The sequence below is a fragment of the Labrus mixtus genome, chromosome 15 (genome assembly GCF_963584025.1).
Source record: "Labrus mixtus chromosome 15, fLabMix1.1, whole genome shotgun sequence".
Classification (NCBI taxonomy): domain Eukaryota; kingdom Metazoa; phylum Chordata; class Actinopteri; order Labriformes; family Labridae; genus Labrus; species Labrus mixtus.
The window spans coordinates 18,783,001-18,807,687 of record NC_083626.1 but is presented as its reverse complement, the minus strand read 5'-3'; the positions used below and the strand labels follow the sequence as shown (position 1 = coordinate 18,807,687).

Below are 24,687 nucleotides of genomic sequence, written 5' to 3'. Positions count from 1 at the left end.
TCCTTCCTCTACACTTTTTATAGCCAAAGCTATTACAGTACTTAATTCCCATGCCAGGTGTCATCAGACTCCCCCTGTCCCATTTCAAAAATGGTTTCTCCATTTGTGCTTATGAGCTCACCGTATGTAGTGCCAAGGTGAACAGACTAGTTTGTAAATGCAGCAGTTTCCATTCTCTCTCTCTCTCTCTCTCTTTCAACATTGTGGGATGGTACAAATGACCTCATCAACAATGCAGCCATCCTCATGTATAAAATGAAGCAGCAATAAAACAGTTTTTTCCCATTAATGCCAGTTAACATTTTCTGCTGCCAGGGGGGAGCTGATGTTGACTGACAATTGCATTAACACACTCTGTAGACTCTGAGCTTGTATAATTGAGCAATGTGTAACCAAATGACAGGCTCTACACAAAGACACATTTTATGTTTCAGGTGTCCGTCCTCTCTGAGCTAATTAGTGGAATCTTCAGGGCTCTGCTTGAGACGGGCTGCTCCACACTGAGAGCAGATGGGGACCGTATGATGCTTTGGCTGACCTGTGTATCCTCACTATATGTCCCTTTGTTGCCAACTGTGTGACTGAAATGCATTTCCAACATGACACGATGGTGTGTGCATTTGAAATAGCAGTCCATTTTAGATATTAGTCCGCACCACTGAGTGGCTTACCACGGTTTGCATTTGCAAATTTGTATTCCTGCAGTTGCCAGTGTGCAGCTGCGATAGTGCATAGGAAGCAGGAGGGGGACGGCTTTATTGGTCAGTAGGGGGCCAGCATCCCTGTCTGTTCTTATCATAAAGGTTCAACATATAGGTCATTGTGTTTGGAGGTTTTTAACTGGAAGGTGCAGGCTTAGTTTATTTGTGTGGTCCATTCAGGGCCACCGCAGAGGGAGAGGCAATGGGTCAAAAGTTCATGTTTCTCTCCTTTTAAGAAAGCCGTGTGGTACTCTGACAAACCAGCATCTAACATTTTTCTTCTCTATTTTTCTTTTCTTTTTTTTGCTGCATTTTCTCTCCCTCTCTTACTCTGTACAGGCAGCGCCGGCACCTCTGTTGTGTTTAACAAGAACGGTGATGCTCCAGGACGGTACGACCTGTTCCAGTTTCAGATGACCAACTCCTCCATCCCAGAGTACAAGGCGGTAGGACAGTGGGTGGAGACGCTGCAGCTCAGGGTATGAACATTTACTCATAATGCCAACACAGGCGACACAAACCGGTTGTCAAATGTTGATAAAATGCTTGTATTTAAACAGGATGTGTAGGCTCAGCATGCAATGCTAAAAATGTACACGCATAAATACTGTGTTTAGCAAAATTGGAAACCCCACTGTGACGGGGGGAGGGGGGGGGGACATTATTTGCATCTCAAATATGCAGAGAGCTTAGGTGCAGATGTGTTTTACTTTCAGTTTAATTGATGTATTTTAGGCTCAAAAAAATGAATCCCTGTGTGCAATTTAGCAAGGGAAAGGAAGTGCTTATCTTTAACAAGAAGATAAATGCTCCAAATTCTTCAGGTGTAATATATTTTTCCTCCAGCAGTAAATAGAGAAACATATTCAACACAAACAACACATTTCAGTCGAGGTGTTGCATACTAATGTTCGACAAATGCTAAACAAAGTCCTGAATAAAGTTGCTGCAAGACTTCATTAAATAAGACTTAATTGTAATTGAATGTTTTTTCATTAGTTAGGATTATCACATCTCTGAGCAGCTCTTTTCTGCCTTAAGAGGAGATCAAAACATACAATTGAACAGACAGCGGATGTTAAAACCAGCGCTTCAAGGGGGATAAAATGTGGTAATTGTAGTCTGTCAGTTTGTGTTCACTATTAAAAAGGAGTTTGATATGTTTCCCCCTTTAAACACGCCTTCAATAAAAGTAAGGGCTTCTTTTGAGGGTTCAACATTAGAAAGAAGAAGGCAGTGAAAAACAGACAATGATTTCCGTTGTAGAAAATGACTCCTCTCCCACGGCACAGGTTGGAGGACTGACAGTGGAAGAGTGTGGGAGGTGGAGGAAGAACATGTTTTTAACCCGGGCGTCAGGCTGTGTGTGTGTGTGTGTGTGTGTGTGTGTGTGTGTGTGTGTGTGTCTGTGTGTGTGTGTTCAGCGTTTGGCAGCAGAGAGCTGCTGAGGAAGTTGATGTTGTTGGAAACTGACACCTGAATACACATCTCCAGTGTTGCTACTGCTGCTCAGTAGCTTTGGAGCAGAGTTTTACTGTACATGATTTTTGTAATTTAAGGCACACTTGAGAGTGGAAACTAAATCACATGAAATGCTGGGGTTCCTCGCAGGAAAGCTGAAAGATTTTAATAAGAAAGTTTGTGAAAATGCAATTTCCTTTTTGCATACCCAAAATATAGAAGAACCTATGGTTTATAAACAGGATCAAGGCATTTTTTCATCTCACAGGAGCCTTAAATCCCTTAAATTCAACTAAAACAAATCTGTTTAACTTTTCATGTTTGTGCAGGGCTGCTGAGCTGCTTTTGTAAGTGTTACCTGATGGTTTGTAGACGCTGTTATGGATCGCTCTGTAACACACAAGAATGAGCCTGTGTGAATCATGTGGACAATAAAGAGACTGATTCTATGCCAAGGTGGACGTGGTCTGAAATGCACATACTGTATGATAGGATGAAACCTGAGCTGAAATGTCTGGGTATTTATCTGTACAAAAAAAAAACATGACATTTACATACAGATGAGTTAACATTTGCATAATGGCTCTCTGGATCACAAGAATTAAACTCAATCCAATGGATTTGATAGCGCAGGTGGAACAACGTCTGCTGCTGAAGATTTGTGCTTCACTCTGTTTTAGTGTGATTACAAACCAAACGCTGTAACAATGCAATTATACTCCAATGCAGCAGCTATCACTTTGTTTGGTTAAACGTAAAGGCATCATAAATTAAAGGTTAACCCAGAATATAAACATCCCTTTTTCCACACAATGTGATCATAGATAAAGAAGAAGAATGTTGTTCCAGCTCACAGAAACTTAAATTAACTGTAAAATTAACGACTAAAGCAAAAAACCCAACCACGGCAGCCGCACGAGTCCGAGGTGTCAAAAATCTCACTGGTCTCCATGGCAACAGAGCTGTTGGTCTCATTACTGTTTCCACACTGTGTGTAATCGGGAGGTTTTCCAGAGAGCACCATTCATTGTCCAAATAACAAATGGCACCTTCATGCCCCCAGATAAATGGCAGATGATAATCTACCCAGACACCACAGTAACAACACATTTGTCATACAGGTACACACAACCCAAATACACTACGGAGGTATGTGTGGTTGTGTGTGTCTGTGTGTGTGTGTGTGTGTGTGTGTGTGTGTGTGTGTGTGTGTGTGTGTGTGGTTGTACTGTATGTGTTCTATAAAGATGCAGCTGCTCTGTATGTGTAATTACTAGCACATTTTTGGTAGTTGATGCTGTTTCTATTCTTAGGTTGGAGTCATTTTGAATGTGATCATATTTGTACCAGGTGAAAGTTTTTTTCTGCTGGTATTCATGTTTAAAGATTGGTAGAGTGTTTTGCTCATATTGGTTAAAAATCAATTTCACTGCACAGAAACGCAAAGATGAGGCAAAAGAAAAAAAAAATTCAAAAAGTAATTTTCTGACTTTTTTGGGAGTAAGCTGATTCGCTTTCCTGCCCAGAGTTAGAATATTGTTACAGCTGTCCTGTCCGAACACTTCATTCAAAGCCACAGACACAAACAGCGTAACTTAATTGAACAGAAAAACCCACCTACCATCTCTGTCGCCCCACTGATCAGCATATAATATTGTGTTTCGTTATTTCATACAAAAACTGAAGTATGAATAGTAGTTGTTTTTGGTGTATATGAAAACAAAATAGATTTAGCACAATAAGGTCAAGGTAAACTGTATTATCCCAGAGGTGCAATTTGATTTAAATAGTATGTTATAGATGCCCTGGTGGCAGGAGGTCGTTAGCGTTGAATATAGTAAGGCCAGATCAGGGTTTTTCCTGGCTCAGAATGGGCCTTTGGGGGGTGACTATACGCACTGTAGTAAACGTTCGACCCCCATCTAACAGTATAGTCTATGAATCTGTATTAACTTATTTGACAGAAATCTGTGCATTTCCTGTCATTGCTGTCCATTTTATAAAGAATACTATCATTATGCTTAAGTTACTGAAACCCCAATTAAATCTGGTAAACAATTGTTTTTTTCTTGCAACAGTGAAACAGGGGAGGAGAGGGATTTTGAGGGAGAGGGGTGTAATGAGATTGAGAGAGGGGAGGTCACATATTGCCAGTGCATTTCACCCTCTTTCTATGATGGCTGCTCTTTTCCTTTAAATTGTGTTTTCGTTTTACATACACGTTTGTTTAAGTACATTTATTTGAGTTACTAAGGTATTATGTCAAATAATCACAGATTTAAGTCACAGATAATTTGGATCATTTGATCAGATCAGGAAATTGAGAAATAATAAAAATATATTTGCTGGCTATAACGCAGCGCTGTTTGACAGTCTGTGTGGAGAAGTTCACAGACTACAGCTGGCTGACGTTACGATCGTAAAGTTATTGATTGTTGATAAAAGCAGACACGTTGGAAGGATCAACCGTGTTCCGTTGCACAGTTGCACTACAAGTAAACAGGTGCGGCCGGTGGTTGGGACTGTTGGGATAAATATTTACCGCCATGAAGTGTATTGCTCTTTGAAATTAACTCGCCAAACGGACAATCAACCTGCATTTAGCGCTTGTGGGTGTCAGCGGAGCGTCCGGAACAAGTCAAAAGAAACAAACAGTCAATCAGCTGGCTATCCAGCGCAAGCCGCACGTGTAAAAGGATGAGAGGGGAGATGACTGCTAGAAGTCAGAGACGTCGTATTAAAGTTTATGTTCTGCTTGTTCAACAGTCGGTTGATGTATTGATATTTTTAACAGACATTCAGAGAGGATTTGATTTGCAATTTGAATCGTCTTTGTTTTCTTTTGGCGCTGGGTAAAACCTCTTTGGGGGGCGCCAAAGAATTCTCTATGCAGGAAAAACCCTGCCAGATGTTTTATCCGACCCACACTCTGATGATAGGCTAAGCTAACTAGCAGCAGGCTTTAGCTTGATATTAAATGACCAAACAGGAAAGTTGCATCAATATTGTCACCTAACTCTCAGCAAGAAAACAGTTCAGTTTTGTTTCAGAGATGTTCAATTATAGACCTTAAAAGGTGTAACAAACATCACATGCAAATCTATCTCTGCAAAGCCATTTTTTAAGTTTATTAAAACATTTTTCAAGGTGCTTTTTAGATCTCTGTTTACTTCCTGGCTTTGACTATGCCACATGGCTGTGTTTCTAGACACATAACTGCCCTCTGCAGATCAGTTTTAAACTAGGAGCATCTGCAACATTGTAAAAAAACATATGTCAAACAAAACAAGGACACATTCAGCACCCATTAAGAATGTGCTCCATTAAGCTGTAGGAAGCCAAACAACTCCATATACTACTATGAGTCATAAATGAACATCAAATGTGTTTATTCATTGCATTCGTTGCGTCAGGACAGTGTACATTATTCAACATATTAGCAGTATGCATCTTTGTTAATATGCTGGAATTAGCACAAAAGTTAAATTTTATCCGCAGTCCGAGACTCGTTCTAACTAAAAACAATTGTACCCTTACAGGACACCTCACCAGACAGTCCACAAGTCAGATCAGCACACAGAACACATTAAGGCATAATGATCTCTTAAATGAATGCCTGTTTATTTTCAGTAGAGACTTAATGTTTCTGTTCTGCTTTGATGTATGTTGTTACACAATCACGTCTCTCAAAGTGCCTCTTTAAATCAGTCATTTTCAGGCAGTTTGAGAAGACAATGAAAAATCATTTTAACAATCATAATAACAGTTATTTTTCAATGTTTTTCTCTTCTTTTTGTTTGTTAGACTCCAATTGATTTATTCTAGTGAGCTGGCTTTTACTGTTGTGAAACTGCCTAAACCATGTTGCTGCATCTTTAATCTTCTTTTGCTTTTTAAGCCATGGATCAGTACACTTTCCAAAGAAATCAAAATATCAGCTCAGAGAATTAACAGAGCCTCTTTAATGCCCTAAAAAGCGATGTAATAGCTCTCAAAATGTCCATCTCTTCATCGAGTTTTCAAGGCAAACTTGTAAATTGCGCTATAGTTTAAACTTAAATTATGAAACACCGCAGGGCCTTCTGGATTAGAGTTTCAGATAGTTCTCCAGTGCGTCTGTGTACCGCACTTTTCATTTTGATGACAAGATCATAAATAGAAATGGCTCTGCAAAGTCTAACAGAGGCGTTTTGCAATTCCAAATCCCATTCTCTTTCCTTATCATCCCACATTTCATACCTCACTGCTTCCTGTATTAAAACATAATGTCTTTTGCATTTCACATTGCTTTATACTTTCACTGAACAAAGGTAGTCTCTGTTGCCATGGTGATTTCAATTACTTTCAAGTATTAGAAAGGCAATCCTCAAAGAAATTGGCAGAAAGGTGTTTTTCTTTATTAGGTTAATTGGGTTTTTTTTGTAACACATTAAAATAATTTGTTTGTAGAGATTGAATTCGACTTTGTGATTGCAAAGAATTTAGTAATCATAGGCAGGTTAATAAGGTGGAAAATAAATGAACGATATAGTGTTCAGGTACTCGTCATTGTTAGCATGCTTGCTCATAAGCAGTGGCCTTTTCAGTCTTCCTACTCTCTCTTACTTCACTGTGTGTCATCTCTCTCCCAGCTGGAGGAGCTTCAGTGGCCAGATGGGGAGCAGGAGGTGCCTATCTCTGTGTGCAGCCTGCCCTGCAAAACTGGGGAGAGGAAGAAGAGGGTAAAGGGCATGCCGTGCTGTTGGCACTGCGAGCTCTGTGATGGCTACCAGTACCAGTATGACGAGACTTCCTGCAGACTGTGTGCATACAACATGAGGCCCAACCCCAACAGAACCGCCTGCCAGCCCATCCCCATTGTCAAGCTCGAGTGGCACTCTCCATGGGCGATCATCCCCGTCTTCCTGGCCATGCTCGGCATCATCGCCACCATCTTTGTCATGGCGACCTTCGTACGCTACAATGACACACCCATCGTGCGGGCATCGGGCCGAGAGCTGAGCTACGTGCTGCTCACTGGCATCTTCCTGTGTTACATCATTACCTTCATCATGATCGCCAAGCCTGACGTAGCTGTGTGCGCCTTCAGGAGGATCTTCCTGGGCCTGGGAATGTGCATCAGCTACGCCGCACTGCTCACCAAAACAAACCGTATCTACCGGATCTTTGAGCAAGGCAAGCAGACGGTCACGGCCCCTCGCTTCATCAGCCCCACCTCCCAGATTGCCATCACTTCCAGTCTGATCTGCGTTCAGCTGCTGGGTGTGCTGGTGTGGTTCGCCGTGGACCCTCCGAACACCATCGTTGATTACGATGAGCAGAAAACCATTAACCCCAAGCTGGCCCGCGGCGTCCTGAAGTGTGACATCACAGACCTCCAGATAATCTGCTCGCTTGGCTACAGCATCCTGTTGATGGTGACCTGCACCATCTATGCCATCAAGACAAGGGATGTACCGGAAGACTTCAATGAGGCAAAGCCCATTGGCTTCACTATGTACACCACTTGCATAGTCTGGCTGGCCTTCATCCCGATTTTCTTTGGCACGGCCCAGTCGGCAGAGAAGGTGAGTAATTTTTTTCTCTCTCTTTTGCTCTCTCTCTGTCTTTGTCACCACCCCTCTCTTTGTCTGCCTCTCTCCCCCTCTCATAAATGTCCCTTTCATTCCTTCAGCCCTGTTTTTATCTTGTCCAAACACATGCACACATGCATATTTGTACTTAGACAAAAAATTAAAACACAAACAGTGCACAAAGCGAGCACACAACCCAGCACGCATATTTTCGGACTGTATAAGTTATTGGTTCATTTTCTTTTGATTTTTATATTCTCATGGTGTTTGGAAGCCCACACTCGACCACTGCAGACAGAAAGTGATATACAGACAGAGGGAGAAGGGATGTTAAGCACCAGAATCCTGAATTGTCTGACATGATGGTAGGATGGGGGTGCTGGCAGCCCCAGATGCCATTATCTTAGCTATGACGCCTAGGGCTCAACATATACCATCGTGCCTTTTTCTACAGAGGGAGACAAGTGGGGTTGAGTAGGTGGAGGACGAGGAGGATGAGGAGCTGGAGGAAGGCAGGGAGAAAATGGGGAGGGGGGGTTAATAAAAGTTTGATTCAACACATTCCATCTCTTGATGGGCAGCACTTGACTCAACAAAGCATTTGACATTGGCTGCTACTGGAGTTGATTGAGAATCTGACATTTTGACCTGATGCGCTCGTCATTGCTTATCTGGCCAGGTCCAAGCAGAATACAGATGCATTCATCTCACGAGCTGCACAGCGTTGTTTGGCAGGGCATGCATACGAGACGGAGCGAAAGGGAAGTTTTCCGCTGACAGAATATCGATGCTGACAGGAAAGTGTTACTCCTAACCTTTTGAGAGACACACCGTTCAATATCCTCCCTCCTAAGCTAGCGCATAAGATGGATCAGAAACTGATTTTCCTCATCTCAATTTGCTGCTGATTTCATAGATGAATTACACCCTCAGCAGCGATTAGGAGTTCATTATGCTACTCGCGGCGACTGGCGAGGCAGTAATGTGTTTATCTTTCCCCTTTATGCAGTTAACTCTTTCTTCGCACTTGCTCCTGCCTTACACTCACCTCCAGTTCACACCACCACATCCTGGCCTGGTAATGGCCCTGGTGGGTGCATTTCATGCTTCTTCCCCTAGACACTGCTCGGTGAGAAGTGTCTTTGCATGTCTCGATAGCATCCTTTGCAAAAGTGTAAGGTTGAAGTGAAGTTATCTTATCTATCATTTAAGCGTGCTTACACCTCTATTATTTGTGTGAGCTAGCGACATGTTTCTATTGAAACTGTACTTACTGGCACTAACAGTCCAAAATACAAAGAAAAATGTTAACAGCTGACGGCTGAGGTTGATGCTTTGTGGGTGTAGTTGGTTTGACTCTGTGTTGTGATATGTTAGAAAGTATAATAGCATATTTTCAGACTGTCCTTGAGCTATTTGTTATCTCACCTCTGGCAAGATCAACCTCTGAAAGAAATCCTCACAGATAAAGTAAGGCTAATAAAAGCTCACCATACATGCCCCCCAACGATCCCAACATCTCAAGTGTTTGAGAAGATGTCTAACCTTAACAGTAAAAGCAAAGTTCTTCTTTTCAACATTTCCTTTAAAAAAAAAAAATTAAAAAAATGTGTGGCAACATGAAAATGCAACTTGAAGATAGTAAATGTTATTTCTACAATGCTTCAAGTCCACGCTTCATCTGCATAAAACTCTTCTGTAATGTTGAATATTCAAAATGTGATCACACTACTACAAGTGCACATTTGTGTCGATCTGTATGTGAATGAGGAGGCAGTGTGATCCATTGTGATGCATTGGACTTAATCTTCACTTTCCAAGTGCCGTGTCCTCTTGGATTTTTAACAGCAAATTTGACCACACACACACACACCCACACAGATTTGAACAATGTCTCTCACCTGGGCTCGTCCAATATCAAATGATTTATGAAAACACTTGATATGATCGCAGCTGCCGGTGATAATCCATAAAGTATTATGACTGCAGTTGTCCTTGTTGTTGTTTTTGTTGTTCTGTGTGGTAGCAAAAGTTATGTCAACGCTGAGTGGAATATTCGTTAACTAAACATCATTAAGACGCCCTTGTTTTCCACACCTGTGGCTCCCTCTGCTTTCCCCATTCACACTCATGTGGAAGGATGCCATACAAAAACCGTAACAAAGGTCACAGAGCCCCTCCTGTGCACCTGCATGTGCTCAGTCAACAACTCAACACTCTCAAGTTAATTACTCTGAGAGTCACTGGCATCCACATCCAGCTGTCACCGGGCCTAGAGATCAACAGACGTCTAAAACAAACTCCAGGCCTGCAGGGCACCCTTCATACACATTTTCAACAGACAACAGAGAAATGTGCAAAATAGTGATAACAAAGTCCCAAGAGCTATTTTTTTTATGACTACAGATGTTGCTTTTGAGGGAAGGGAACAAGCCAGTTTATTTAAGGGATGCTGTCACCGAACAAGAGAACTCTTTTTCAGTGACCTCTGTGACCGCATTACACAACTTTTTCACAGTTCAGATGAACGAGAGGATTGTGAAATGAAACATTTCCCAGAGATACAGAAACTTTCCCTGTCACGCACGGATAACTTGATGTCATCGAAACATTTCTCACTGCATGTCTGGTAACCACTTAGGCCATTGTTAGTTGTCTCCTGAACCCACAAGCTACTTGAGAGAGAGAGATCCTGCTGCCACCTTTCATTAGCAGCGACTAACTATTCTCGGCCAAAACGTTCCCATTCCAGCTTTCAGCAGGCAAAACGGAAATTTTAACCTCTAATCCTCTTGTCCTCACTTGACACAAGTCTGACCTGACACTTCATGTGGATCCTTTTAAAAAAAATAGAAGATGAAATTTGTCTGCCTATCATTTGTTTCATGGGGGAAGCCTTGTCTAGGCTGCAGCAGAGGCAGACTGCAGGCAAAAGTTTTGAAACCGGTTGTCAAGAAGGAAAAGTTTTCGTTGTTACAGTGACAGATCCCCCAAGATGAAGAGGTGACATGACCCCAGCCTGCATTTATCATGCTTTCCAAGAGTGTGACATCATTGTTTCACAGCGTTCAGAGCCACAAGGGATGAGGAGAACCAAAAGGCAGACTCTGGATAGATTGCCACGGTAACAGTTAAATACAAAATAAAGTGATCCAAAATAAAGTATGCATTTAATAATCATTCTGACCAATACTACCTGTAGACACCAGTGGACTTTAAGTAAACACTGGAGAGCCACTTTGCTGGCTTGAAATTAAAGTAAACATATTCAAGCAGAAGGTAATTGGACAAGCTGCTTGAAATGACACAAGCCCTATCCGACCTCATCTCAATGGAGAAATTAAAATCTTCTACTTTATGTTCCCTATTGGTGGAAGAAAACGTATTTCTGTAATGTCACCTAGTATTTTTAAATACAACGTAACAACATCTACACACTTTCAAATATTGCCGCTGTTTTAAAATAAAAAACTAAAAGACTAATAAACAACATCAGAGTCCCAACATTAGATATAACAGCTCAGTTAAGATATCTACAATGGCAATCAAGACATGGAGGGAGACAGAATCGAGTAAAAAAACAACTTTTATGGTACAATTGCTTTCAAAGCATGTCTTGCACTTATCATCATGACCTGCACCTCATAAAGATAAAGCGGCCAAAGCTTGATTGAGCAAGCGGAGTCTTCTTTATTGCACTCACATTGTGTTTTTGACTGAATTATCCCTGTTGCAAAGCTGCATGTAATTGCAAAAAGGTGAATAATTGTGGAGACTGGAGTTTCTGCAGGCACAGGATTTGATCCTTGCTCTAGGACAAGTTAAAGATTAATTGTCAATGGCTTAAAACCTTTTGTCTATAAGCATTAACTAAACTAAGCTATTTAACAGGGTAATAGCTTTCCAACTTAAGAAGGACATGCTAACAATGCTAAAAATGAGCAAAAATGTTCTTTCTAAAGATCTTTTGGACAGTGAGTATTGATTTTAAAGGTTTAAGACACTTGGTATATAAGGACCCTGATGAGAGCAACAACCACAGCATCATTAGAGAGGATATAGTTCAGCAAATCCAGTTGGAGAGTCATCAAAAGGACTTTCTCTCATAGTTTTGGCTAAGAATTACTTTTTTTTTTTTTTTTTTTTTAAAAAGCAGAGCTTGGACATATGTCACAACCTCTTTTTCTCCCAATCTGAGGTCCTAGTAATGGGACCACTCTGAGTCCAAATGAAGGGAGGACCGTCCACACAGAAAGCAGAGTCTCGGTAATGGAAAGGGACTCTGCTGCACAAAGTCAGAGAGAGTTATTCATGACATGAGCTGGGCTAGAAAGTAGGCCACCTCGAACAACAAGAGACATCCAGGTAGTTGAGAGGAGAGTGCGAATCCCCTCATCCATTAAAGGCATTCTCTTACGGGGCGGAGAGCATCCCAATTGTCACTTACTGAATCAAGTCTTTATCGCTGTCTGCATTTATAGTACTCAACCACTGCCAACTAAATTGCCTTTGCAGTAAGTATATCCCTGGCGGGTGTAATTATGAGAATTACCCTCAACAGTTTATTTGTCTAAATGGAAGACTTGTCGTTTGTTGGGGATTGATGTTGGAGTTTGGCTTGTCAATGAGATGTAAAATTTAGATGCAACCGTTTGATTCCTGATGAGCGTGTTAATAAATCATTACTGTGGCTAAAAATAGAGAGTTGCCAAGCAGTTGAATGACTTCATGTATTTATTTATGTTAAAGCAACTGGAATTAATTATGGATGTTCTGTGACAAGCTAAACATTCGAGTGGAGGGTGAGAGGGACTAAGAATTTGGGTCAAGCTCATAGAGAGGCACAATCAAAAAATCTCTGTCTCAGTGATTAGAGACAGAAAGAAAGAAGGATATATGTGTGTGTGTGGTTGTGCGCATTTGAAGCTGTGTTAGAGGGTGTGAGACACTACATATCTACACATGTTTTGTGCGTGTGTGTGTTTATTTGAGTGTGATGGGTATGAGTAAGCACCTAACGCTTATTGGGCACCTGCTCCTGAATCAACTCTCCTGCACGGTCAATAAATCAGCTCTGAAAGGGTCAGCATTGCAGAGTCTAAGGTATCAGAATCTCATTAAAAGCTTATTCCAGCCGTGTTTAGTTGCTTGCACCAAACTCTGTAGTGTTGCTATGGATACCAGACAGGTTACCAATCACCAAACATGGAAACACCGAAGAGTGCTGAGATTCTCCGGTGATTATCTTCCGACGCTGTGTGAACCTCTCGCAATGCTTTGATTGGTTGCCCTAATATCTAATCGTAAACACTGCAAATTCCCAGCTCGAGAAACGAGAGACAAATGCAGCGTTTCCACTCTTCCACTCAGCTTGGAGTGACACAGAACAGAGTACACAGAGAGCATTGTGATATTCATACTGTTATTAATGCATGGTGTATCAGCCAGATCCCTGACTCTGATGCTGTTGCACAAACAGGAGGGGATGGAGAAAAATAAGCAGTTGAGTGAATTGGCATGTTGATGTTATCAGGCATTTGGATAATTGGCGTAGATCGGGAGACGAAAGCATGACTGGCATGTAAATGAGTCCATATTGTATGAAATAAATTACCATTAGTCATGCTATTTACCAAGAAAAACTATGCAAATGGTGACATTTCTTTCTCTGCTGGTATCTGTAAGCAATTCACTGCTCTGCAGATACACCGTGCAGGCTAATGTGTTTACAATTGTATCTCTCCACTGTCCATATCACTAACGGCTGACGGGAAGGCTGCATATAAGTGACATTTGATGCTTTCAAGTGTAGTAGATTAGTGGGGAGGCTCTAGTGATGTGCTCTCGAAACAGCCTCTTGCGGTGATTCTTCCCCCTCCAAGAGGCTTAAATGAAACAAGAGCCTCTTCCATGTCTGCAGAATGACTGACTTCCCCACCTCTTAGTGAAGTCACTACCTTTATATGAAGTCACTATATGAAAATAGTATTTAGCTAAATTGTAGCATGAGCCGGGCTGCGTAAGGGCAAAATTACAGTTTGACAGTGTGAAAAGTGTTATGTAAGCTCTGAAAGGGAAGGAGGCATTAAAGGGAATGTACCTGTGCAGGGCTCACATGAATGACAATCTTATGAATGATACCACTTAACACAGTGAGAGCCTTTCACAGGCTGCACTCCAGTGTGTGCAGAGCTGCAGGGAAACAAATGTAGATCTGCTCTGTACTGCAGATCCAGTGTTCTTAGCCCAAGTCTTTTTTATTGTTCTCTTGGAGGAATTTACATTAAACTGAGCACGGCCACATGTATTGTTCAGTGGATGCAGCTCTGAGGGTTTTCATTTGGTCTGGTGATTACTTGACTGATGAGATAAAACGTGATGTGAAGGAAGGGAGAGTAAAGGGGACTGCAACATGTCACGGCAAGATCCTTCGCACGACAGTCTAGTCGATCAATCCAGTCGAGGGTCCGGCCGGGCAGACTGGTGGAGAGGAGGCCATGTGAGGACATTTTGATAAAGTCGTGGTGATGCCTCTGCCATTGTCATTAATTCGCTTGAATCGTCTTTGACTTGAATGAGTAGCTGCAGGTCAGGCTTTAATAAATGCTGCTGGATTATATTACATCACGCATGGCTGCTCCTTTCCCCACAGCGACACATTACAAATATCCAGACTTCCCACATATCTAATAATGTTAAATTACACTTTTGTCACAGTACTGAATTATCATGAGATTTTGCACAAAATTATTATGAAAACAAATATATCGTCCAATGATGCAGGTCCCTGAGTTAGGAAATATGAAGATTTGAAAAAAGAACATGAGCGATGAACCTTTTTCACTATGCTTGTATGTTGTTATTGGGCTGGAGTCTTTATTAGGCTTTGCCTCATCACTGTGCTCAACAGTGTGACTGTTCAGTAATTGGCCACAGATGTTTAGCCATTATAGCTGTCTTGTGTCTCATTTTCTTGATAAGAGTTTAGATGCCACTCCTGACTTATTTTTCTGCCTCATAAAGCTGCCAAATCAAAGTTAATACAACATAGACAGAAACTGCCCAGTTCCATTATGTTTGCTGCTATTTCTGTCTGCATGCAATAACTTTTCTATTGTTCCTTTTTTTTCAGCTGTACATTCAGACAACCACTTTGACCATCTCCATGAACCTCAGTGCCTCAGTCGCACTGGGCATGCTCTACATGCCCAAGGTGTACATCATTATCTTCCACCCTGAGCTCAACGTACAGAAGAGGAAGCGTAGCTTCAAGGCGGTGGTCACAGCTGCCACAATGTCATCACGTTTGTCCCAGAAGCCCAACGAGAGGCCCAACGGAGAGGCCAAGACTGAGCTGTGTGAGAACCCGGCCGCTGACCCCATGAGTAAGTAACCCGGAGAAAGACAAATAACGCCTCGGAGCAGCAAAGACATGCACCATGCACCATGAACCATCCACGTTTAACTTTACATTAGACCTCATTTTATGTGTAACAAGAATATTTAAAGAATTAAATAAAACTCTGAATGCATTCGTGAATGCGTTATGTGTATGATATAAATCTTTAACTATGTTGTGCAATGATCACCAAATATATAGTTTATAGTAGGTGTAGTAAATATTCATTATACATGAATCCATATATTTTATATAAAACACAAACAATCAGACCTAGGAGTTTTAAATGGTATATTCTCATGAACTGTGATTGAGATATCTTCTCACATATCTCTCTCACATTCCCTGTGTTACATTAGAAAAGTCCCATCACAGCTGTTTAATTTCTGGACTATATGTATAATATTCTAAAGAATGGACCCAGTTATCTCCTTCCTTGATAAACGGTTAGACCTTTAGTCCAAGTGCAAGCTTGAAAGAAGATGGGGGACTTGCTCTCTGAAGAGATTTGAAGGAGCAGGGCTTTGTCGCCAGGAATGGAGGGAGATAATCTGTCTCTGTAGCTGTGAGTTACTCATACCACCCTTCATCTGAAACAGTGAGCGTGATCCTGTTAGCAAAGATAATACCGGGTATTAGCTGGTCGCTGGGGAAGCTTACTTTCTTCCATCAGTAGGTGATATTGTGTTTGTTTTTGATGAGAGAGAGAAAACACTTCTTTTTTTAAATGAGACTGCAGTAGCTTCATTTGAGAATAATGTTGCCATGGAAGCATTTTGCTCTTCTCTAGTTGTCAGAAGGAAGACATAGATGATTGACAGCACATGCAAATCACACATCACTGGCTCCAAAGGCCTCGTCTCCCGCAACACTTCTAATCACATTGGCACCCACAGGTGCAACAGCCCCTCAATCAACCCTTTTGAATTACGCCGATGTGATGACGGTTGTCACACTTTACTGTCATGAGCCAAATATGCTCGAGTATGTGTATGCAGACAACCATGAGGGTGAATAAGTCTGCAGTTTTTCCATGTGTGTGACTGAATGTGCGAGTTACACACATAGAAGCCAGAGAGCTGATGTAAGTATGCCAAGGGACGGGGAACATACCCTTGCCAGTCACATATGTGGCTCAATGAGCAAATACTCTGCATGGAGGGTGAAACCTCAACATCTGGCGCAGCAGTTCATCTGAAGTCCCCAAGCAGGGCATGCAGTCCCTGGAAGGCCCTCCCAAAAGTGCCCAATATCATCTGCTCTGTGTGTATTTCACCTTCTGTCTCTCCTACACGAATATCTTCTCGCTTCGCCTCCCCCTCCCGCACACACTCTCTCCACCTCCTACCCCTCTTATTTAGCAGCAGGCGAAGTGACATTTATTAATGGACAATTTATGTGCATGACCGCCCCAAAAACCTGAACTGTGCCTTGGCCATCCCAAGAGGATGTCCGTCAATTCCTGTAACCATCAGAGCGCCAAATCCCTCCTTTCAGGCCCCATCAGCCCAGTGTGAGACGACTGTGAGTGATTTATAAGATCGAGGGCATTAGCACCTCTGCAGATTTATATTGGTATTGATACAATGTAATGTGATCATGATTACAACTCTAAGAGGCAGGAGTATTTAGACTGCAAATCAGAGATGCTGAAATGCCTCACTGGCCTGAACTGTTTGTTTTTTTTTTCTAATAAAGATCAACCAGAGGTCTGTGTTGTATGAACACAAGTTATGTGGGAAGGAAACAGAACTGGAAAGAAAAAAAAAAGATAAGAAAAGCAATGGTGGGTTAGGGTTAGGAGAAGAATTATCAGCTATTGGTATTTAAAATTCAAATGATAGCGTAGGTAGAGGTTTAAATCCTAGACAAGTAACACACACGCACACACACACGCACACAGACTGTTTGCTTAATAAAGACGGCTCTTCCTTAAGACTGTTTATGGTTTTGCAGCGAGAATCTGTGGTACATTTACTAATGTTTTATTCATCGTACTCTCTGGCCAAGACTACAAAATCCAGCTGTAAAGAAATGGTGCTTCTTTAATTGCATAGCCCATGGGAGTTGGTCGCCATAGCAACATTCAAGCAGTAGGATAAGAATTTATAGCAATGCCTTTGATCAAGAAAATGTACTGTACATCGACCTTCTCCACCAAACAGAAAGGACAACACACCCACAGATATGCATTACTGTACATTCGCATTCCCTCATCCACATCTGGATTCACCAGCAAAAATAAACCTGAAGACTAATCTTACATCTGTATTCAATTCCAATCCTTAGAAAACCTCATACAAAATCACAACAAACCAAAATAACCTCTGTTCACAAAAAAATGTGCCTCAACTCTAAACACAAAGCTCATATTGGTCCCTATAACGAAATACTATACTTATAGGAGGACACACACACACAGAGTCACCTAGGCACTCAGCCACATTCTGATATGTTTCCATGGCAATCCAGACTGGGATCACATTGCATGCCCCAGCATTTGTTCGGTGCTCACTTGTATGCTGTTTGGTTTTTTCTATCACTAGTTAACATCTGAAAATAGAAAGAAAGGCTTTACACAGGGGCATTGTGAGTTGAAATGATACACTAGACCAGAAAATATTGCTACAGATTGCACACAGCTGGTGATGAGAATGCACGGCACGGAAGGGAAAGTTCACAGAAAACAGGGGGATGTTTATTTGCCTTCTGCAGGATTTTTTTTTTTTTTTTTGTTCCTTTTTGTTTTCCGAAATTCTCAAATTAAATTGTAATCTTTTCTGTTTGATGTTTTTACTTTGTTCTCAGGTCAAGCAACCAAGAAAACATATGTTAGTTACAACAACCTCAGGATCTGATCTGCTTGAAAACGGATGCTGTTTTAATCCATGATTGAGAAGAGGACGGGCTCCAAAGAAACAGAACGAGAGAGAGAGAGAGAGAGAGAGAGAGAGACACGAGGACAAAAGAGAGAGTGCAGGCATCCCAGCACCACCTGCAGTACCTATGCACTCCAGGGCTGTGGATGGCATCCAACCTCCATCCAAGACATGATCCATGAGTCCTGGCAGAGACTAGCACAGCTGTAGGCCAGCGTGGTTGGTTGGGCCTCACCAACCAAACAGTAGAATTTAAACATGTGTTGTGGCCCCTTTTCTCTCTGATGGAGAACAATTTGCCTGCTTAAAGGGGTCACTGCAAATGAGGACATCCGTGAAAAAAAAAAAAAAGAGGAAAGTGGATCTGCTTTCAAGATATTTTCTTTTGAAATGTCATTAAAGCCATATTCTCTTGGGGTTCCCATTATCTGATTTCTGTTTGTATTGTTTCTGAGTGATTTCTTCTTCTGTGCCTCTTTTTCTTGCAGTTGATTTCATAACCTTGAATGACGAGCTCTGCCACATACAGTATTTTGTTTTACTGAAATCAGTCCGAGATGATTATTATGTAAGAAGTGATGGGCATTGTAAGTATATTTTTTTGTAAATATTTGAGAGTATTTTCATGTTTGGAGTACAACAAACTAGATATAAAGTCTTTGTTCAAAATTTGATTTTGAATGGTAATGAAAAGCACCACAAAGTGTTCACTTTGCATGTGCCAATGTATGTCTGTTCTATTTGATGTAAACAAAAAAAAAAGAGAAATAAATTCTGAAAAGGATATGAGCTTCAGCATCTTTCTGATGTTTTTTTTTTTTTTTTAAAGCAGAACTGAACTTCATTAAAAGACAGAATATGGCTTTAATCTGTTGTTGAATTGACCTCCCACTCCCCTCCTGTATCTGCAAGCATGTTTGTTTTATAGAGTTTCGTACGTGGGTATATTATGCCTCATTATGGTGTGGGAAACATAAATATCAGAGCAATCATGCAAGTATGTTGTGATGTCTGTCAAATTATGAACATGTAATAAAATCATTTTGTTATCTTTTATACAACTAAACCAGACGGTATATCATAGTTATTTCTGTGTGTATGTGTGTATTTCATGTTTATATCGACGTGTGAAGTACAATTAATCACTACGCTGTTTTGGGTTTCTGTACACTGATGGAAATGTCATGTGCTTGTCTAAGGTCTCACCCCTATGACGGGGCAAATTAGCGAGTTGGTTGAGCAGTGCTGTCATGCAGAGGAGACGAAACGCTGTGGAAGAGCAGAGAGGAAGTCCACTAGCTGACTCCTTCACTCACCCTTTGGTCTTTCTGTCTCTTCCCTTGTTTCTTTCTCTTGTTCTTTTCTGTTCTCGCCACCATTCCCCTGCATGAATCTTATTACCTGTCAGATCAATTTGTCCTGCTGGTCACCAAGTCTTTACAAGCTAACCACTCTTTATTCCTGTGCCTGCCTGCAAGCATAATGTTGCTATTTTCAATATTGATTATTATATAAAACATGAATAGGCCACGCATGAGAGACTTCTGTTTCTTCAACCCGGTAAGCATCTCCCTCTAGGTTGTTACATGGGCAAATGATATATGAATGAGAGATGCTGATTCCTCTTTTTGTGTGTGTGTGTGTGTGTGTGCGTGTGTTGGTGTTTTTGTGTGCGACAGACACAGAGAGAAACAGAGGGGAAAGAAAAGGAATGAAATTCTTACCCAAACAGGTTTTCTCTTGTTTCCCCATCCATTTGTCTGGCAACTCTCTGGGCTCCTGTGGGACCAGATGGTCTTTACTTCTCATACGCACAGTCTGTCATTTTCTGTTGCACACAGCCAAGAAAAATCCCACTTATGTCCAATTAAGACTAGCCTCTCCCCACCAAATTAATTGCCTGTGTCAGTGTCTGTGTGCAAGTAATCAGTAGGGGCTGTACAGAGTTTAGATGTGCAGCTCAGCAAAAAGAAAAGACACAGCCCGAGTAATAGCTTTTTGATCTTGATATGATGCCAAAACTTAAAATACATGATATTTGATTTGCAAGAAACAGAAATGAATCATAAAATTCCATGTTTGTGCATGTTTTTCACCTACTTAAAACAGAGTAAAGGAATGGTTTACTCCATCTCCAAACTCCCAAGGCTCCTACGTAAGGGCCCACCTGCTCGGCATGCACCTGTTCTCTAGGCAGCAGTTTCCTGGAAGACACAAGCAGGGAATACATCAAAGGGAGGGAAACTGATCACGCTGGACTGTGAGTCCTTCAGGAGGACTTAAATGTTTAAAACACTTCGGACTGTCAATCACAAGTTATTTTGATGCAACCCTCGAAGAAGAAGAATAGGTTTTTACAGGCTAAGACGTACGCACACTGCGTCCTTAGTGCAGGTTTACCCTGCCTCGTAACGAAGTTGTCAAAACTGTCCTGAAAACTGTGAGAGAATTACATGCGCCTGTGTGACAAGGTGACACTGCGAGTACATCTCAGTGCATCTCAAAGAACAACAAACTCAGGCTTTCTTCTACCAGAGTTTTCATGTCACAGTTGTCCAGCTCTGCCTTTGAAGAAAGCCTTCCTTATCTTGTCAGAACTCCTGATGCGCTCTTTCACAGACAATTTACTGATGCTGGGTCTAGATTAGCTCTGTTTCATGGCTCCTGGGCTCTGGGCTCTTCTATCTCTCCATAAATGTCCAATTATCCAACTCCAGCCAGAGTGAAACCTTATCTGCTTCCCGTCAGTAACCAGCTGAGGCCTGATCTTACATGGGATGGATAAAGACAAGCCTCACTATTCTTATTTTTTTCCCCTGCTGCTTCTTGTACTCAAAACCTCCTTAGGATGCGCTTTGTTTACCAGCATGTGTTTTTTTCAGCTGTACAAATCAGGGACAGCTACTGTCTCCAGCACATAGTAACACTGAGACTTTTTAATTAGTGGTACAGTAGGATAGCCATTGGTTGGACATGAATCACAACATCTGCATCTCGGCAAAGGCACTAATTATCGTCTAAAAGAAGATCACTAGTAAATTTTCATGAACAGGCTAAGCTACTGTTTGTTTTTCTACTAGCGATCCAAGAAAATAATACAGTGCCCTTTTACAGTGAATAAATTAGTTAAGGGCCACTGAGTGTTAGACCTGCTTGTTGATTTTCTTGGGCTGCTCAGTGTGTGTGTGTGTGTGTGTGTGTGTGTGTGTGTGTGTGTGTGTGTGTGTGTGTGTGTGTGTGTGTGTGTGTGTGTGTGTGCACACACATGTTTGTCACAGTGTTATTGTTTTTTTTAATCAGCAGAAGAGACCAGGCATCATTCTCATCACATTAGTGTCTCCTGGTATTTATTCTCCTCTCTCTTCCTCCCTCCTTCTGTCATCAGTTAAACTCCTGGAGGGAGGGGGGGGGGGGGGGGGGGGGGGGGTCGGGTGGGCGGAGGGAATACATTTGAAATTTGCTCATTTGACAGTCATTCGAGCTATAGATTCTGACAGTACACAATTAGCTCAGTCACCTCCTTTATCCTCACTTATCTCTGGCTGGGGGATTCGGTACATGTCGCCTCCCTCACTGTCACCCTCCCTGCCGTCTCTTCGAAATCCAAACTTCTAATTCCATCTTTCCCCCAGTTAATGATTATTTGAAAATTACATATCTGACTTCATGGATTTAATTGACTGCTGCTGTGTTATTAAGATGGCTGAGTGAGACGAATGCTCTTCAGAATTCGCAGCTGAGTAGGTGCACTAATCTGCTGCTTTCCCCAAATTTCCCCTGTCAGAAAAATGCATTCATGAAGAAAAGAGGAGTACACATTGCTGGCATACATCTCGTAAATACGGTGCATATTTGTTCTGCTTTGGCTGCTTGAACGATTCTGCTCACTTTTATAGGCTTGCATCAAATAAGGCAGAACATTTTTAACATTGATTCACAGCTCAGGTTCAAACAAAAGCCACAAGCATTTTAACCAAGGCAGATCATCTATGCCTTGAACAGGAGTTGACAGAGATAAGTGCTGGCTGGCTGTGAAATTTAACTAGAGAGCTAAGCCCTTGATTTCAAGGAGCACGCCGTAAACAATGCATTTCCACATCCCACACAGATCACTGTTATTTCAAAGGAAAGCATACGCCTTTAAGAGCAAGAAAATATTGAAATGGAAATGAATAGTTAAGGGTTAGTATAAAAAAAGCCACATCAAACAAACAGGGAATGAAATCGAAAAACCCCAAAAGGTAGAGAGTAAAAAGAATCACCCTGCACACTTGTTTGGTTGTTTGGGAGTAGATTAGCAGCAACAGCTGTGTGGTGTTCTGCTTTATTGAATCTTTCTTCTTCAAACTCATCCTAATTCAGGCACATAAATCCTCCACAAGACTCCACCCTTAAGAGCTTAAAAGCTACACGTTTTTGCTTTGGGCATAGTGCAGAAAGGGTTCAGTCAAATGGTTATAAATCAATTTAAATTGTGAGCTATGGTCTTAGCACACACACTACATCGCTGAAGACTGTGTGTCTCATTTTTCAGTTGGCGGTGGAGTGTGGAGCACTCTCCATTTGATTAAACTCTACCCAAAGGCTGCATCAATTATGTATCTTCACAATGGAGTTAATGGACTGCAATAACAGTTGAAGATGACTTGACTAAATTTCCACATGACATGGCAAGAAAAATCTCACTTCAGTAATGTAGCCCTCCTGAACAGCTTGTCAAAAAAATGATAAAACACCAGGTCGGATTCCAGCTTATTAACTAAAATCACATTTTCTTTAGTTAATAACCCTGTAAAACATTTTGCCTCTCGACACATCTGTCTTATGCGGGAGAGTGTGAAATGCCACACACGTGTAAGGATATGGACTCTGCCACGCAAGACAAAGTGTATATATAATCCTGCATACACTCGAAGCAGGTGTGTGAGTGCACTGAATAAAAACTGTATGTGTGACGTGCGTATCTCTCAGCTCAGCTTGCAGTCCGTCTACCTTGTGATCCAGCTTCTATAATTCTCCTCTCTGGGGTTTGGATCCCATGAGTGGACCCTCGCCGAGAACAGAAGGGGCCTGCCAAGCCCCAACTGCACACTCACTGACCCATCTGGTCATCAGGCCAGCAGGGAGCAGGCCGGATGCAGAGACCAAAGCTTTGCACAAACATCCTGAGCTAACATGAGACTGGCAGATCACACAAAGCCTGTAAAAGGTAGGAACTGTGTACAGCCACCACATACTGAGCAGCCCTCATGTTTTATTTTCAGATGTTGTGTGTTGCCTGGACCGCTTATAACGATAGACGGGGCAAAGAGTCTGCAAACTGAACACTAACCACTGAGCGAAAACATGCTGCATTGTGCATAAAGTGACAGCGATCCTTGTCTATAATTTAGAGCAAACACAGCGTGTTAATGCATGCATCTGTGATCTTTGCAACTCAGACCGAGGTTGGCTCAACATGACACGGCGGAGCAGAGGCTTTTAACCTGACCTCAGTGCTGCTGTTTCACTTCTACACTCAAATGCACAGCCATGTAAATGGTTCTAATAACCTCTCATATGTCAAGTGCCTGCCTTCCCTCGGCACCCTGCAGCACGCCCTGGCTTAAAATGCTGCTCACACCATTAACTCCAGTAGGAAGCAGCCGGTACAAAAAAGAATCTGTCATGTTTTCTATCCCTAGCTGGTAATGAAATCCTTCCCAACTGCTTATGTTTGTCATACAGCTGAAAATCCACAGCATCCCCACCAACCGGCTCCTTCTGTGACTGAACACAGGGATTTCCATCCCAGCTCTGGATTGGATCCAATTCATGCGATAAGAAGCAAAATGCAATTAGACCACACTTTCTAAATCTGTGACTGAATTATGGAGTCTCACAGATGTTATAACTTATCTTACTTTCTAATTATGAGCGTGACTTAGGAGGGTGAAGACATATTTTTTTTTTATATGTCAAATCGGAATTAACTGAGGATGGGGTGTTTTGCTGATGCAACGTTAAAGAAAATGAGAATATCAGTGATGCACTCAACGATTCACATGAAGTGTTATGGTGACTCTCCTGGAAGATAATGAATTTAAATACATTTAACTATCTTATAATAGGCTCTTGTTACCCACACATGTGGTGCTTGATGAATGATAATTGCACTTTTGTATTTTGTTTACTGCAGCTTAAGGCTGTTTCTTATTTGTCTACAAAATTGATTGTAATTTCATGGAAATGCTTTAACTCAGTGCCTTTGCCATGGTGTGATGCTACTGCCATCTACTGATTCTGCAGACATCTCTACTGCATCTCTGTTTCCTCCTGCTTCTAGAGCCAGGCATTATCACCCTCTGTCGTAAAAAAAAACACAAGATCTCGAACAACCAGTACTGACAGACGACAAGATAAACTCGTGAACTGACCTGCTGCACAGCTCCGGGGGCAATCCTCGCTCACAACATGCTCACAAAGAATCCAAATTAGGCTATCTCATTCATTCACAAGATGGCGCTGCTGCCATCGTTTGTGTGAGGACAAAGCTGCAATTCTGACATTTCATGAGTGCTTCACCTTCGTCGTGATGATCCGCAATGCTGTAAGAGAAAATACAAACACTAATCACACGGACAATTGTTTTGTTGTTACCTCAGTGGAACATACACTGAATGACGTAATGCCCT

At 41.7% G+C, this 24,687-nt stretch overlaps 1 protein-coding gene across 2 annotated transcripts in view; it reads left to right on the top strand.

The window, feature by feature from the left end:
* LOC132989625 (metabotropic glutamate receptor 7) overlaps positions 1-19,079 on the top strand; it is a 65,044-nt gene extending 45,965 nt beyond the window's left edge. For both annotated transcript variants that reach the window (XM_061057338.1, XM_061057337.1), the window contains exons 8-11: positions 1,041-1,180; positions 6,794-7,729; positions 14,868-15,120; positions 17,943-19,079. In XM_061057338.1, the coding sequence (XP_060913321.1) occupies positions 1,041-1,180; positions 6,794-7,729; positions 14,868-15,120; positions 17,943-17,992 (1,379 nt within the window). In that variant the 3' untranslated portion in view covers positions 17,993-19,079. The remainder of the gene's footprint in view (positions 1-1,040; positions 1,181-6,793; positions 7,730-14,867; positions 15,121-17,942) is intronic.
* The last annotated feature ends 5,608 nt before the right edge of the window (positions 19,080-24,687 follow it).